This window comes from Artemia sp. Qi Xiang Cuo, chromosome 14, assembly GCF_049724085.1.
Source record: "Artemia sp. Qi Xiang Cuo chromosome 14, ASM4972408v1, whole genome shotgun sequence".
Lineage (NCBI taxonomy): Eukaryota > Metazoa > Arthropoda > Branchiopoda > Anostraca > Artemiidae > Artemia > Artemia sp. Qi Xiang Cuo.
Genome location: NC_142807.1, coordinates 35601911 through 35618275, shown reverse-complemented (window position 1 = coordinate 35618275; position 16365 = coordinate 35601911). Strand labels below are relative to the sequence as shown.

The following is a 16365-nucleotide window of genomic DNA, read 5'->3' as shown; positions in this document are numbered from 1 at the left end:
CAAATGAAGTTTTTGTGATATCTCTGACGTCATGCGAAGTTACAAAGATGATGAACGAATCCAAACAGCTAAGGCAAAAGGCCTGGAAAAAATGTCTGAGGCAATGATGAACGAAAATGAACAACAAAACCTGCGATTAAAAGAGAAGTGACAGCGTATCCTATCGAATAATTATGCTGAAGCGTAATTCTAGCATCGAATATACACAAGCGTGCCTCGTGCCAGAGACCAAGCAGAGCTCGGTCTTCTGGCAATTATATACACACACATATATATATATATATATATATATATATATATATATATATATATATATATATATATATATATATATATATATATATATATATATATATATATATATATATATATATATATATATATATATATATATATATATATATATATATATATATATATATGTATAATATATATATATATATATATATATATATATATATATATATATATATACCTTATAATATATAAGAGATTTACCTTCGTCGTCATCAGCATCCATAATATCTGAACAGCAAATGGAGTAGCAAATCAGAATAAAAAATCCAACAGGAAGGCCAAAGAGAACAGCAGTTAAAATCGGGTTGCCCTTCCACATATCTTCTAAAGAAATTTTGGCTTGAAAGTACGTTCTCTGAATTCTAGTAAATAGACCTGATCCTCCTTCAGCCTGAAACAAATATTGGTTTGCAAAAATGAATAGGAGCTATTCTAAACACCAAATCTGTAAATAAAGTTATCTATCATTATTAAAAAAGTAAGTTTTAGCATTTGGATGGTAATATGTACCAATTTATCGTTGCCTGAGCAACGTGAATGTTGCAACAATCTTTAGTCGACATTGCAGACACGTGAGCAGCACTTTGGTTCTGTTTTTTCGATATCACCACTGTTGTGTGCAATCCCTTCAAACTTTGAATACTATTTCCAAGAAATTATTTCGTAAGGAGAATATGACACGTTCCTTATTCAAACAACGGTCTATGCACTTAAAACAAACATTATTCGTTACTGCCAGGCAATCAAGCTGCTAAATTTTTTAAACGAACTGTGTTCAAGCTAAACATGCGATATGTTGACCCAAAATATAAAAATCCTTTGCTTTGTTCCCCATTCATTTATTAATGATAACAACTTGGTTCCGGAACGAATCTTTCTAAGCCTCAAATGGATAGTAGTCAGTAATATGTAGTTGCTACGTGTATGAACCTTCACTACGCTTTTTTGAACATGATGTACGATGCTTGCTAATAAGTCACTCCGCGATAGAGGTGAAAACAAATGTTTCTTAACCTCAAGTAAACCTCAGAGACAAATAGCAGGTACAATTAAAATTGGAATGAAAATGTATAATAGAGAGTAAAAACTTTAATAGACAGTGAACAGATGTTGAAAAATATGTAATTATACTCATTAAAGCCTGAATATTTCGGCTCCGGTTCAGGACTTTATTAATGAAAAAAACACAAGCTCTAAACAAAATCCAGTATGGTGACAAAAGAAATAAGGAAATTCAGAAAAACCGAGGTTCAATATCGCGCAGGTCCCCAAGGTTGAATGTAATCTTCTGATAAGAGATTCCAATAAAATGAGACGATCATTTTATTCGAATATCTTGCACATGACCAAGCCCAATACAACTGAAATTACGTAAAACAAGAGTAGATCAAAGGTTTCTCACCAAAAAATATAAGTGTTCATTCCATAAAAAAGTAAATACTGCACAGTAAAAAGTTACAGCGTAGCATATCATTTATGACACAGTGAAACGATGTTAAAAATTAGTGTGGTTCTCCAAGTCGAAGTTTGTGAATTCGACGATGCTGCTGCCTTAAATGTCGCATCTAAACGTCACTTTTTATAATATTATACCGTTGTTTTACAATGGTAAGGTCATTTTAGCAAAAAGCCAATAAGGTAACTAATATCCTACCTTTGGAGAATAAATTGAAGTTTGCTTGTGACCCCATAGCCAAAATTTCTGCTTCGAGTAATTAGACTCAAAATTTAATTTTGCAGAACAATTCTTGTTGAAACAACCCAAACTACCGACAGACCGTCGACTTTGCCACCGGTCACCGGCACGGCTAAACGGCAGGCTAATAGATGCTGATTCTCAGTGTCACTTATCTTCTAACCGCAGGCAATGTGAACTTCTTCTTGATGTCATGGCGTCACTATAGGTTCGATACAACCATCATGGGAAAAATACGAATTCTTCTTTAAGGTTGTCACCGATTTAGACCGTTCTTGGGCCAGAAATGTCAATAAAAGAGTTTTAAGAAAAATATGTGTAGCCGATTTTGAGGAAAAACCTATAAACACAAATATACACAATTAATGCTCGTTTAATTAATTTAAAAAAATACATATTATTCTAACAATAAGATGTTTCGTTGGTAGTTGTCAATACTTCCTTGCACACAGCATTATACGTTCGTCATTCATTTTCAGGTGGCAGCAGAACTTTTAAGGTAAGTTGTAGCTTAAAAGTTTGGCCTTGCGACTTATGTATAGTCATAGTAAATGCAGACCAAAGTGGAAATTGATGTCGTTGAACAGCACATCCAGGTTGATCTTTACTGGAGTCAAGCGTAACTCGAAAAATGTGAACTTCCGTTTCTTGATTTTCCCCCAGTAGCCTAATTATATTCGCCTTAATTATGTTGTTACATAATTTAGTAACAACAAGGTGGGTTCCATTGCACATCCCTTCTGAAGTATCTAAGTTACGCAAAAGCATAAATATTGTATTATTCCTTATTTTTGAGTCCTGGGGTGGCAAATCTCCCGTATCAATTGGATTTAGAGTGAATTCATTTCCTCGTGTCTCTTTGTCTTTTACAGAATCATATATTTTATAAGATTTGTATTCTTCTGGGAGGCAATCGACAATTTTCGCATTTATTTTACTAATTTGTTTGTTAAGCGAAGCTAAAATAACGCGAAACTTCATTCAATTGAAATTTTGGTTTGACAGACATTCTCCAAATGCTTCCTCAATTAAATTACCATTTATCTTCCGGTAATTCGATTTCATTGAAGTCCTTTTTGGGAAGATTTCCATTCCCCAGGTCCAGTATGTACTCTGCAAATACTTCCTGTGCAGGATCGGCCCGCATATATTTTCTAAGGAAGTATGTTCAAAATACTTCCAAGATGACTTTTTCTTATTGACAATTCAGGTTTTTTACTGCAGTTGCTTTGGAGTTGAACTGATAAACACTGGCGGAAATCACTCCAGCAACTAGAATTTTCCTTCCAAATGACAAGTTTAGATTTCCAATGGACCGCAGCGACCGATCCATATTTTGTAAGTAATATTTAACTAATATTCGTACTTCGTCACGTAAGAAAATATCCACTTGAGTCAATTAAAAAGCTTTGTTTCAACCAGGTCTTTTGCCGGAAATTGAATCTGAGGGAACCGGAACTTTCAAGCCAAAGGTCTTGTGTGTTTCTGGTCCAAATAGCAATAAATTCGATGCTAAAACCTGTATAAGCCATACATTCTGCTTTGTGATTATCGCACCACAGAACGTGATACAAGGTTTTATAAACAAATGTTTTACCGGTACCACCTAGTCCATATGTGAAGAAACATTTCCCCCCAACATTATCAGTATTATTGACAGCCTGTAAAATACTATCTACAATTTCAAGCTGTTTTCCTTGAAGAAACCGATACATACTATCTCCAGTAGCAGTTGACTCATTAGAATTTGGATATTCCAAGTTGTGGTCATTTTCGTAGAACTAAATGTTGTCCATTCCATATCGTTCCACCCAAAAACTAAAATCCCGACCTTATATTTCCATCGTATGTAACTTGGATGCATTAATACGGAAAGCACGCTTAGTTGCAGTATCTTCAGATATATTAATTCGTCGTGCTTGCCGAATATCATCCGTTGCCAACTGATTTTCGAATCCTTCCCAAAGGCCTTTTGGATCTGCAGGATTTCCGAAAACAAGAATCTGTGCGAAGAGTATTTGCATTAAAAAAAGGATTTTGGACAGTGCATATTCTTCTAGGGCATCAAATCCCTACTGATCATCGAATTCGAGGCCATGAGCTAAGCACGGTTGTTTATATGGGGCATAAAGAATGTTATTAACAGTTTTGAGAGCTTCAAAGCTTGCTGGATTCTTCACACTACAGAAAAGTACCCGCAAATAGAAGCACTCTGGATGAGCTACAAAATTAATGTCGTGAATTCGACCAATGACAAGCAATCAACGGATTCATGGTTAAATTGTACTCGTTTTCCATTTCATTTAAAGCATTCGGGCATTTCCCAATAATACAGAAATTCCTGGTTTTTCATTTGTTACTACGCCTCGTTGTGCCAAAAATACACTTCCAACATTGACCCTTGTTGTTCAATATCTACCAAATATCAACATAACCTAACCTAACCAAACTTGATAACTTCAATTCAAAATCAACGGCCGGGGTGATAATCTTGCATTCGGTATTGTCCAGGTAAATAAACATTTAAACTCAAATTTGGACCTAACTCCCCACACGGATCATGAATCATCCACTTTAAGACTAATTCTTTTAGTAAAGGATCGCCGGTATTTGGAATTAAAAACGAAATAAGATGATCAATTTCGACTGGATTTTGGATTCGATCACACAGACTCCTGATCAATAGCAAATTCATATATGATAGTCCATGTTTTTGAGATTCAATCGTACATGCATATGCTGCCACCTTTCCAAATATCTGTCTTTTATCATATCATTCATTATTTCCTCAAATTTCGATTTCGCAATTCAAGCAACGATGTAGAGACGGTCTTGAGTGGACTGTTCTATGATGAACTTATTATCATCAGATTTAATATTTGTTGCTTCTTTAATTTCGGGCCAACCATGATCGCAAGTCATAGTTATAAAGAAATCTGGGGGTCTAAGGTAACCAACAATAGCCATGGCGTCTTCAAAATGTTCAGCGAAGTAGCGTGTTGATTCAATGGAGGAGAACGGTAGTATTACTTTTTTGCCAACGACGGCATTCTGATTTGAATCTAAACCGTTGAGAAGTCGCACAACACCTACGTAGTTTTCGGCCACAATAGTTTCCTGGTTCAATTTTATCCATTGGAAGCGATCACGCTCGGGACGAATATCTGTATCGACAAGATATCTTTGAAAAAGTCTTACACCGAAAAACAAAGCATTAAAACCAATCTGACGCAGGTCGGGTTGTTATACCCGACCTGCGTCGGATTGGTTTTAATGCTTTGTTTATTCGGTGTAAGACTTTTTCAAAAATATCTTGTCGATACAGATATTCGTTTGCAGAGAAAGATTTTTTGGCATGTTCAGGTCGAACAAAGATACGATACCTCGCTAATTCAAGCCGTGTTTGATGTGGACGACTTATATACGGTGTTTGAAGAGGCATATCCACTGTCCATCCTGACGTTCCAGTTGAATAAAACGAAAGGTAGGTAAATGGCTCCACACGATGGTCAGTACTTGTTTAATTGACAACATTTTGCAATTTTATCTTACAAACATTTCATTTGATAGAAAACTATGGTCAACATTAAAAGTAAGAACAGCATATGGTTCATTACATGCAGGAGGGTTGAACCGTCTATAATCAACACCAGCTGGCACAGTGAAAATGGGCTAAATGTTTGGAAGCTGTTGTCTCAATGAAGCAGCATGTTGATTTACACCATCCTCACTTTCTCGTATTTTCATGTGACCTTTTGCATAGCTGTTTGTGTATCGCAATATTTCTTCCAAGAGATCCATTAGGTTAAGGGAGATCCCACAATTTAAAGAATTTGCGAGGCGTTCAACAGCTTCATCAGGGTCTAAAAAGTGCATTTGGTTACATGAAGGTGGTTCAAAGTCTTCTTCAGTAATTTGTGATGGATGTAGTCCTAAATTGATTTTTTGATAAATTTGTCCAGCTACTTTAAAGCTAAAAACATTACGACTATTGGTGGTTTAATCGTAGCTTACTTTGAATGAAGCTAGAGCGACAAATGCGTTTAAGTTTCGGATCCGTTTGTGGAACGCTTTAGAGAGGAGGTGATGTCCTAAAAAAGGCAAACCAATTCATTTGGAAATTGTGGAAGTGGCAATGCAATTCGACCATGGAAGGAGCAATCTCCAAAGGAACTACCTTTGTTTGCAACTCTTTCCTCGGAAAATGGAGGGGTTCTCAATAAAGACATGCAATGTTGAAATGCCTCAATAAATTGTAATTAACATTTGCGTAGTTTTACAGCATCTTTGTAGGTTTGTACTGGGTTTTGTGCCACAGCTTGTTGCCGTCGAATAATACGAAGATGTTGTTCTTCTATTCTTCTTCACTCTCATTTTTGACTCGTTCTGATTATCACTATCGCTTGTCTTCTAACCGTATAATTCCTTGTTTTTCACTTTCATTAGTGACTCGTTCTGATACTCGCTGTCGCACGACTTCTAACCACAAGTGTCTCTGTTCTTCACTTTCGTTTTTGAAACGTTCTAATTCTCGCTGTCGCTGTCGCAAATCTATTTGTTATTTGATTTCTTTTTTAATTCGTTTTGATTCTCATTGTTGCAGGTCTTCTAGCCGCATTTTTCTTTCTTTTCCATTTTGGGTTTTCATTATTTCAGACAATGTCAATGCCCTTCGCTTTAGCTGCCTGCATTGGTCTAGTCTCATTCGATGGCCCAGGCCATTCATTTTCACTCTTTAAGAATTTACGATGTTCGGGTTGTTCTCTTGGACCTATCACGTCTGATGCTTTAGGTGGTCGGACAAAAATTTCATTTTTTTCCCCAACGAATCATCATTTATAATAATTGTAAATTTGTATTTTTTTGGGTTGTCCTCTTGTCATGTTTTCTTACAGTTATTAAACGGCTTAGAGAGCTTCTCAAGATGAACTGAGATTTCTTCTCAGACAAAATTGGTTATATGCTATGATCGACGTCATTGTAACATATGTGAGTGACAATAAGACAGGGATGGAGGAAAAGCATCCGTAGCTGTGTTGACCTCAGCGGCTTGGCGCTACGGTTAGTTGGTAGAAGAAAAAGAATAGTTCCACTCACAAGCATAGCAGATGAGGTAGAGAGCCCCACCAATGGTAATAAATAAATAAAGGTCATTCAACTACACACATATTCTATTGTTTAAACTTTAAACGCACCCATTCCTTAAATAAAATTATGTTAATGAGTCAGAGCTACCGCATGGGTCGGCCCTTGTTACGCCTATGATTCTCAAAGGGAAACACAGATCTGCTCAGACTTTATTCTCACGCTCGTGTTATTAATTCCTAAAATCAGAATCCTTTAAAATACAGAACTTCATCGATCTCATGCATGTCTCATTGAAACGTAGGTGTGGTCCTCAGATATACATATAAAATATTCAAAATCACTTATTGCTTCCTTTCATCTGTTTATGATTACGATGAACCCTTGGCTTCATCAAAGTTTTCATGATAGAAAACACAAAGCCAATATTGTAAAACACTTCAGGTTCTTTGACTTAAAATGTACTGAAGTACTGAAGTACAAATCTGTGAAGAACTTAGTAATTAATAGCTAAGTAAAAAAGTACCTACTTACTACTTACTGAGTAAATACCGAGTCACCTTCTCAGTGGGGAACCTCTCCAGGCCACTCCAGCGCGTCCCCAGGTGGCAGATGGGGGAATGTCCTACAGATATGTAGGGTACCTCCCATGAAGGGAGGCGCGAACCAAGGAGGGACCTAGCTTCTGGGGGTCCATTATTTGAAACTGGGGTACCCTTGCCCGGGGGGGGGGGGGCATAAATACAGGTAGAGGAGGAAGGAGGCCCCTCTGATGCACACTGAGCAAGGTCTACCGGTGTGTGGACACGTCCTGTTAGTTGCAAACCTTCTTCAAACAACGAGTTAAATTGTATGGTACTGCAGGATACCATCCTGGGAGGATCCTGTCCAGGAGGACAACCACGAAATAGGGCGGATGATCCAGATTTGGACAACAACCTCTGCATGTTGGGTATGCGGTGATATGTTCCGGCAGATCGCTCAGGGGTTGGCGTCCCTGCCCTCAGAGCTTGAGAGGGGTTGGCCTGATGGGTTCCGGCCCAACAGTCTGGGACTGGCGTCTCTGCCCGTAGCCAAGCCAAAGAAACCGGTTGGGCGTTGGCCTAGCAAGCTATCCCTGTAAAACAAAGACCGCTAAAGAAACGTCAACGTTAAGCCTCGTATCCGAACCTCTAAATCTGATGACGACCCATACAAGCCCCCGGACCAGATTTTTGAATGCGAATAAACCGTTTAAGACCGACCTATGGAACGTTAGAACCATGTCGGCACAGTCAAAAACAGAGCAAGTTCTTCGCGAACGCAAGAAGTTCGGACTTGACATAGTCACCATTTCGGAAGCAAGGTGGAAAGGCTGTGGCGAGATGAAAATCAGTGGCGACCATACGATGTTTAAAGTCTTATACAGCGAAAAAACTGAAAGTCACTCTACCAGAGTTGCAGCAATATTAGGTCCAAAAGCGACAAAGGCCCTCTCCTCATGGAAACCAGTCAATGAAAGAATACTGTATGCAAGATTTGTTTCTAACCACACAAAATTGGCGTTGATCGTGTGCTACACACCAACAAATGATGCTGATGACACCTTTAAAGATGAGTTCTACGACAACCTCCAGTCTCTGATCAATTCAATCCCACCCCACGATGTCACCTGTGTAAACCTCTGCTGTCACCACTCTGTAAACCTCTATTTAGTTCTTTCTATATGCCCTTTTATATTGGCAGATGTAATGGTTTACGTAAATTCCAAAGATAGACGATAAACGTTGGTACATGGTGTTTATTGAATAACGTGAGAATATACATAGAGAAAATAAGGTAGCACAAGAACAACTAGCTAAGACGGAGGCGAAAGATGGACTGCTATTCCAAGTATACACTTGGTCCCGACTCTCTAATATCGGAAGTCCCAGTGGTTGGTTGTTTACTGGCCTGAGAATAAAAGGTTTCACACGATTAGCTTTGGTCCTCCCGGAAGACCCCATAGGGAAGCTATTGTTGACATATGCATTGCTAACTCTGTTAGTAACAAGACACCAGGAAAAGGCTTGTCAAATTTATGTTCCAAATACTTTACAGATTCTTCCCCCTTTTTTAAGTTAAATATCCGAAATTTGGCGTATCCCCTTATAATTAAACCCTAAAACTTTAATTTAATTCAAAACATTCAATATCCTTCCCAAATTATTCACTTCTCACCTACTAACATTCTACAGCATAAGCTAGTAAACAATTACATAAACTAAACACTACACAATACTTGCATAAGTAAACACTTACATAGTATAAACGAACCACACTAACAACCGTAGTCGGAAACTGGATATTCTAACACGTCCCTTTTCTCTGTATACTTTAAAATAGACTTTTTCCCCATACCCCTGAATTTGAGAGGACAAGGAAAGTTGGGATTATGTATAAACTTCGGATTAGGGCAAAAGGAAGGACCGAGAAAGGCTAATTAATCCTGAAAATATTGGTGACAAATAAATGAAATTGCATAAACTTATAAATAATGGAATAGATATGTCAACCATTGCAGTTTGATTGGCCTACCATGCTGCAATGACGTCAAGATATTATTACCAATACAATCCTCGGGGTTTTATTGCTATGGAACGCCTCGGTTTTGACCTATTTGGTTTTGCTCTACTAACTTGTGGTTCGACAAATGGCATTACTTCTGTTGATATCTCTACATGACTATTAGCGATATGCATTAAACCCATCCCGCGAGTCATCAGTACCTCAACACACGTGAACTTAAAACTAGATCCCTTTTCAGGGGCATGCAAACCACCCTGCGAGGAATCAGTAACATCTAGCAGTGCAACAAAAAAAAACATCCCGTGAGGCCTCAGTCCCATCCCACGGGACCTCAAAACTAGCTCCCTTTTCCTGGGTAGCCAAACCGCCCTGCGAGGAATCAGTACCATCTCGCAGTGCCTTCTCATTATCATTGAGTCCAAATTTCACCCTCGTCAGCGCAGAAAGCAATTCATCGGAAAAAGAAGACGTGTCTCCTTTCCCCACTATCTGTTCATATTGTATTGCAACCTTGTACGCATCACCAAAACAAAAAAAAAATTCTGCACTGTTCTCTAACAAATACCGTTTGTAGGACGGTCTGATCCACTCCTTGAATAAATTAAGAGTAAATCTTCGAAGGACTACACCATCATCCCTGGCTTCTAAGGACAACCTACATGACCTTCCTAATTTTTGCATCCTTCTATAGAATAGATATACCCTTTCATCCTTAAATTTGAGCCACGCCTACAAACTCTGCAACCATTTTGCCTGGGGTAAATGCTACAAGTAATCCATGTTTTAAACTTGACAAATTTATAATCGAGGTGAGTCAAATAAAAGAGTTGGAAATATGCCATTTATCATCCACTGTTTTACAAAATCAAAAGCAACCTTTTTGTTATATCCAGTTTTTGCCGGATCAAATATAGGAATAATAACTGACATATTGAGATCAAAATTTGAAAAAGCAATTACTCTAAAAATTTAAATATTGGTTTTAAACACCATTCTTTAATTAAGGATGCTAGATTTTGGGCAATAAATTCACTTCTAACAGCAAAGGTCTAATAAAATTTACTGGGTTGTTTAGTCGTGCTAAATCACTTACGAAAGATAGTCCGTCCCAAATCAATTGCAGTTGGTCTCCATTAAATCTCTAGCGTCAAATGTAGTTACAATTGAGAATTAATTTTCGATTATCGAATTCAAAATGTTAAATTTTGGTTGGAAACTGTCAAATGTAGATCCCACGTCGACTGTATAAAATCAGGTAAAAAAAACACCAAACGTAGAATGGCTAAGCGAAGGTAGAAATCAACCGGAGACTCTCAGTTGTAGAAATTTGAATTAGTTGGTAGGAGCTCTCGCGAGGAAATCCATATTAGGCATTGTATAACAGCCTATTTCAAAATGTTCATTTAAAAGTACGTGTGTTTCAAGAAGGCGCTTTGAATAGAAGGAAGTTCAATAGCTCGTATCGTTTCGATGTCTTTTTAATCAGTCTTTTGCAGTATTTGCTGCTCAATATCACAGTCTGGTAGCGGGCGAAAAACTCTTCAGTTTGCTGCCAGTATTTAGCGTAAGATTTCGTAAATACTTATAACGGTCACTCAAATGTCACTTGGAGGTTTTCCACTAGTGATAAATGCTCCACTAGTTTTAACCGCTTGTCACCACTCTGTAAACCTCTGCTGTCACCACTCTGTAAACCTCTATTTAGTTCTTTCTATATGCCCTTTTTATATTGGCAGATGTAATGGTTTACGTAAATTCCAAAGATAGACGATAAACGTTGGTACATGGTCTTTATTAAATAACGTGAGAATACACATAGAGAAACTAAGGTAGCACAAGAACAACTAGCTACGACGAAGGCGAAAGATGGACAGCAATTCCAAGTATACACTTGGTCCCGACTCTCTAATATCGGAAGTCCCAGTGGTTGGTTGTTTACTGGCCTGAGAATAAAAGGTTTCACACGATTAGCTTTGGTCCTCCCGGAAGACCCCATAGAGAAACTATTGTTGACATATACATTGCTAACTCTGTTAGTAACAAGACACCAGGAAAAGGCTTCTCAAATTTATGTTCCAAATACTTTACACCTGTATCACAGGCAACCTCAGCGCAAAGGTTGGCCAAAACAGATCCTACTGTCCTGAAGTGATGGGCCACCACGGACTTGGCACAATAAACGAAAATGGAGCTCGACTTGTCAGCTTCGCTATTGGGAACGATTTGCTGATCGGCGGTACGCTCTTTCAGCATAAGGATTTCCACAAATACAGTTGGACATCCCCAGATGGCACCGCCAAAAACCAAATCGCCCATTTCCTGATCCGCCGGAGATGGCGAACAAGCCTAAAAGACGTTCGAAGTTTCCGAAGCGCCGACGCTTGTTCAGACTACGAACTAGTAGTCACCACACTGAAATTGAAGCTGAAGTATAATAAATAATCGGAAGCATAAGATGGACAAACTCAGAAGCTTTGAAATAGACAAACTAAATGACAAAGGCGTCCGATATTCGTTTAGCATCGCACTGTCCAATAAATTTGAAGCCCTATATAACCTACCAGAAGACATTGATGAAGCTTGGGAGACGATCTGCAAAAGTATACACAGATATGGCCGAAGAAACCCTCGGGTTTAGAAAGCCGGCTAAGCAACAGTGAATACCTACGAAGACCTGGGATCTCATTGAAAATCGCAAGAAGCTGAAGTCGAGCTCCCTTGGGGAAAGTGGTCGCTCAGAGGTGTCCATGAGCTTGGCCTATAAAGAAGCTGATAGAAATGTAAAGAAAAGTGATCCGACAGACGACAATACATGAACGAAAAGGCCAGACAAGCCAAAGAAGCAGCGAGCCATGAAGACACACGAAATGCATATCGCCTTACCAAAGAAATAGTAGGCAAGTCAAGTATCCAAGAATACCCGGTGAAAGATGAAAATGGAAGGCTCCTGACAGATGCAGAAGAACAAAAGGTTATTTCGAAGCCCTACTTAATCGTCCAACGCCAGCGGTCCCGCCGGATATACCAGACCAACCTCTTTTCAGTATTCACATCAGTGATGAAAAGCTAACAGCCAATGAGATACTCTCAGCAGCTAAAAAACTTAAGAATGGTAAGGCCCCTGGTAGAGACCGCATTTTAACTGAAATGATCAAGTTCAGCCTGCGTCGAACCCTGGCCATCTGGCTATCTTTATTCTCGCTCCTCTGGCAGACCGCAAAGTTTCCCAAAGACTGGAGAACAGGAACCTTGGTCAAACCCTTCAAGAAAGGAGACACGAAAGAATGCGGCAACTATAGAGGAATCAATCTTCTCTCGATCCCTGCGAAGCTCTTAACGACGATGATACCGGGAAGACTCCAAGCAGCCCTTGATCCTTACTTACGTGAAGAACAGCATGGATTTCGGAAAAAACGATCTTGTGCCGACCTTATTTTTACTCTACGCATCAGGCTGAAGGAATCTAACGAATGGAGACACAGCTTGTATATACTCTTCGTGGACTTCGAAAATGCGTTTGTTTCACTAGATCGTCAAACCCTGTGGAAATCATTGCGGTTTTACAGGATTTCCGAGAAGCTAATCCGTCTAATAGTTGGTATGTACGAAGAGACGGAATGCTGCATTAAAACATCGGAAGGCAACACACGCTACTTCAAGGTGATGACTGGCGTCAAGCAAGGCTGTGTCCTGTCACCTCTCCTGTTCGTCCTAGTTGTAGACTATATCTTTAGACAGATGAATGGGCATGGAATCCTGGTTGCAGGAAAACTTCTTCAAGAAGTTGACTTCGCCGACGCTGTTGGGCTCATAGAAATATCGGACGGCAACACACGCTACTTCAAGGTGATGACTGGCGTCAAGCAAGGCAGTGTCCTGTCACCTCTCCTGTTCGTCCTAGTTGTAGACTATATCTTTAGACAGATAAATGGACATGGAATCCTGGTTGCAGGAAAAATTCTTCAGGAAGTCGACTTCGCTGACGATGTTGGGCTCATAGAAGCCAAAAAGCAGAAGGTTCAGGAATTCCTGAACAAACTCACAGAGAATGCTGAACAATTTGGGTTACACACTAACGCCCCAAAGACAAAAGCCATGTCTATCAATAGTTGACCTAAGAGAATCCAACTAAGAGGAGGGGACATCGAACAGGTGACAGACTTCAAGTACTTAGGGAGTACCGTCACTTCCAGTGGCGACTCTAAAAAAGAATTGCGTACTAGGATAGCCTTGGCCAACGCATCATTTCAGAAATTTCTACCAGTCTGAAAATCCACCGTATACTCACTGAAGCTGAAACTTAGGTTGTTCCAGAGCAATGTACTGTCTGTCCTGAGTTACGCTATGGAATTCCTTAAGCTAACTGCGGAACAGGAGAAACGCCTTACCGCCTTCGAGAATAACTGTATTCGCCGAATGCTTACAATCAGCTGGAAAGACCGTGTCACCAAGATTCGTACCCGCACAGGCCAACCAGATAGTACAACCGTTGTACGACAGCGTAGATGGCGATACCTTGGACACATCCTCTGCATGCCAGATCACTGACTTCCAAAAATGCTCCTCCGGAAGGCACCCGTCGCCGAATAAGACCAAAGAACACGCTGCGTAGGATTTATGAACGTGACAGAAGAACCCACCAGATGAATCTCATCCCAGAGTGGGAAGAGATATACGCAGCGGCTCACATGAGGGAAGATGGGAGGCTACTCACCGACGCCCTGTGTGCCTCCAAAGGCACTGGAGGAACTAAGGTCTAAGGTAAGTAAAAAAAAATAGTACGTGGAATTCACAAGTAATAAAGATTTTCCCATGCATCTTCCAAACAAATATACTTTGATTTTTTTTTTTTTTTTTTCAAACATGAACTACAAAGTAAGCCAGAACTCAAGAAATCTATGTAATTTTCTTTCAACTTCAGATTTTCTTTTTTAAATTTAAATAAAAAAATTATTTTTTCAACTAAAAGTAAGGAGCAACATTAAAACTAAAAAGAACAGAAATTATTGCGTATATGAGAAGGGTTACCCCTCCTCAATACCTCCCTCCTTAAGCTAAAGTTTGACTTTCTATTCCAATTATTCAAGAATGACTCCTGAAACACAAGGACCATTTAATTAGAATAATAAGCTTTTTTAGAAGTTCGAAAAAAAATTTAGCGTAAAGAGGAGGTATTGAAGAGGGAGCAACCCCGCTGATATACGTAATGATTTCTATTCGTTTTAAGTTTTAACTTTGCTCCTAACATTAAAAAAAATGTTAAAAAACATTTTTTTTTTATTTCCGATCGTTTTTAAATAAGGCCGGGAATTACAGCTCCCTTCCATGGAAAATTCCATTCCTCCATGGAAATATCCTCCTACGTGACCCCCGCATCAGACAAAACCCCCTCCCACGAAAAATATGTGTATACTTCTCAATAGCCAATACTATATGTAAACAATGGACAAAGTTCATAGCTTGCAGACATTCCCCTGTAGGCTAGCGGGGGGGGGGGGTCAAGTCATCCTCAAAGACATAGTTATTAGATCTGTCGACCATGCTCAATAAACGGGCTACCTCAAAATTTTTATCGGACGACTGGTAAAAAAGGGCACGGGAGGGGGCTAGCTACCCTCCAATACTTCTGATCACTTAGAAACGGCATAAGAACTTTTGATTTCCGATCAAATGAGCCCTCTCCCGATCTTCTAGGATCACTGGTTCAATACGATCACCCCTGAAAAAAAAGAACAAAAAGATCTTGCTGTTGGCAAAAAATGCACAATTCCACATTTCTGCATATAGGAGCTTAAAACCTCTATAGTAGGGTTCTCTGGTATGCTGCATCTGATGGTGTGATTTTTAGTAAAACATCTTGATGTTTGGGGGTGTCTCCTCCTTTTCCAAAAATGGGCAAATTTTCTCGGGCTCGTAACTTTTTATTGATAACATTAAACTTGATGAAGTTTACAAATTTTGAATAAACATCAAAATTCAATTCTTTTGACGTATCCATTGTTATCAAGACAGTTTCTTAGAGTTTCGGTTACTATTGAGTCGCATCGTTCCTTGCTTATAGTTCGTTACCACGAACTGTTTGATACCCATAGAGCATACCTGTCCAAATTAGACCCGTTTTCACTAGTACAGAATCTATACAAGCAGGATAGGTCTTCAAAGAATATTTTCTCAAATGTATTGTCTGGCAAGATTTCATGGTTTCCATTATTAATCAGAAATACCAGCCGGAATGCAAAAAGCGACGTTACCTGTGCCTTTACGGTTGATAAAATGTACAGTCTTCTCTCAAAAGTTGGCATAAGCACATTTTCCAGGCAATTATAACTTGGCTCTAGATAAAAAACTTATACTTAATGCTTAAGTATTTAATGCTGGATGCGCAAACCCTTTCCACAACACACGCTACTAAATGCATGAACATACAAGGGTCTATAATTTGTCAGTCAAAAGTCATCCACCAATCAGAATCAAGTTTGCATTCTTAGAAGTATGAAGTAAGCAAATGCAAACGGGAGGAATAACCAATATGCATCGAGCATAAAGCTGAAGACTTAATAATAGATGCATAGCACAAAGACCAAAAATTGAGTACAAAGTGAAAAAAATCTACTTGTTTCAAAACTGCACCAAACTTAAAGTGACTCGTATCCTAGAGAGCAAAGATAAACAGCACATTTCAGGCTTTTGTCCCTCCAGTAATATAAAATAAAAAAAAGGGCTAACTTCTTTAGGGTGGT

At 38.9% G+C, this 16365-nt stretch overlaps 1 protein-coding gene across 2 annotated transcripts in view; it reads right to left on the bottom strand.

Annotated features, from left to right (window-relative positions):
* Tmx3 (Thioredoxin-related transmembrane protein 3) overlaps nt 1-16365 on the bottom strand; it is a 234963-nt gene that overhangs the window by 30509 nt on the left and 188089 nt on the right. For both annotated transcript variants that reach the window (XM_089100129.1, XM_089100130.1), the window contains one exon: nt 499-688. In XM_089100129.1, coding sequence (XP_088956255.1) covers nt 499-688 — 190 coding nt within the window. The remainder of the gene's footprint in view (nt 1-498; nt 689-16365) is intronic.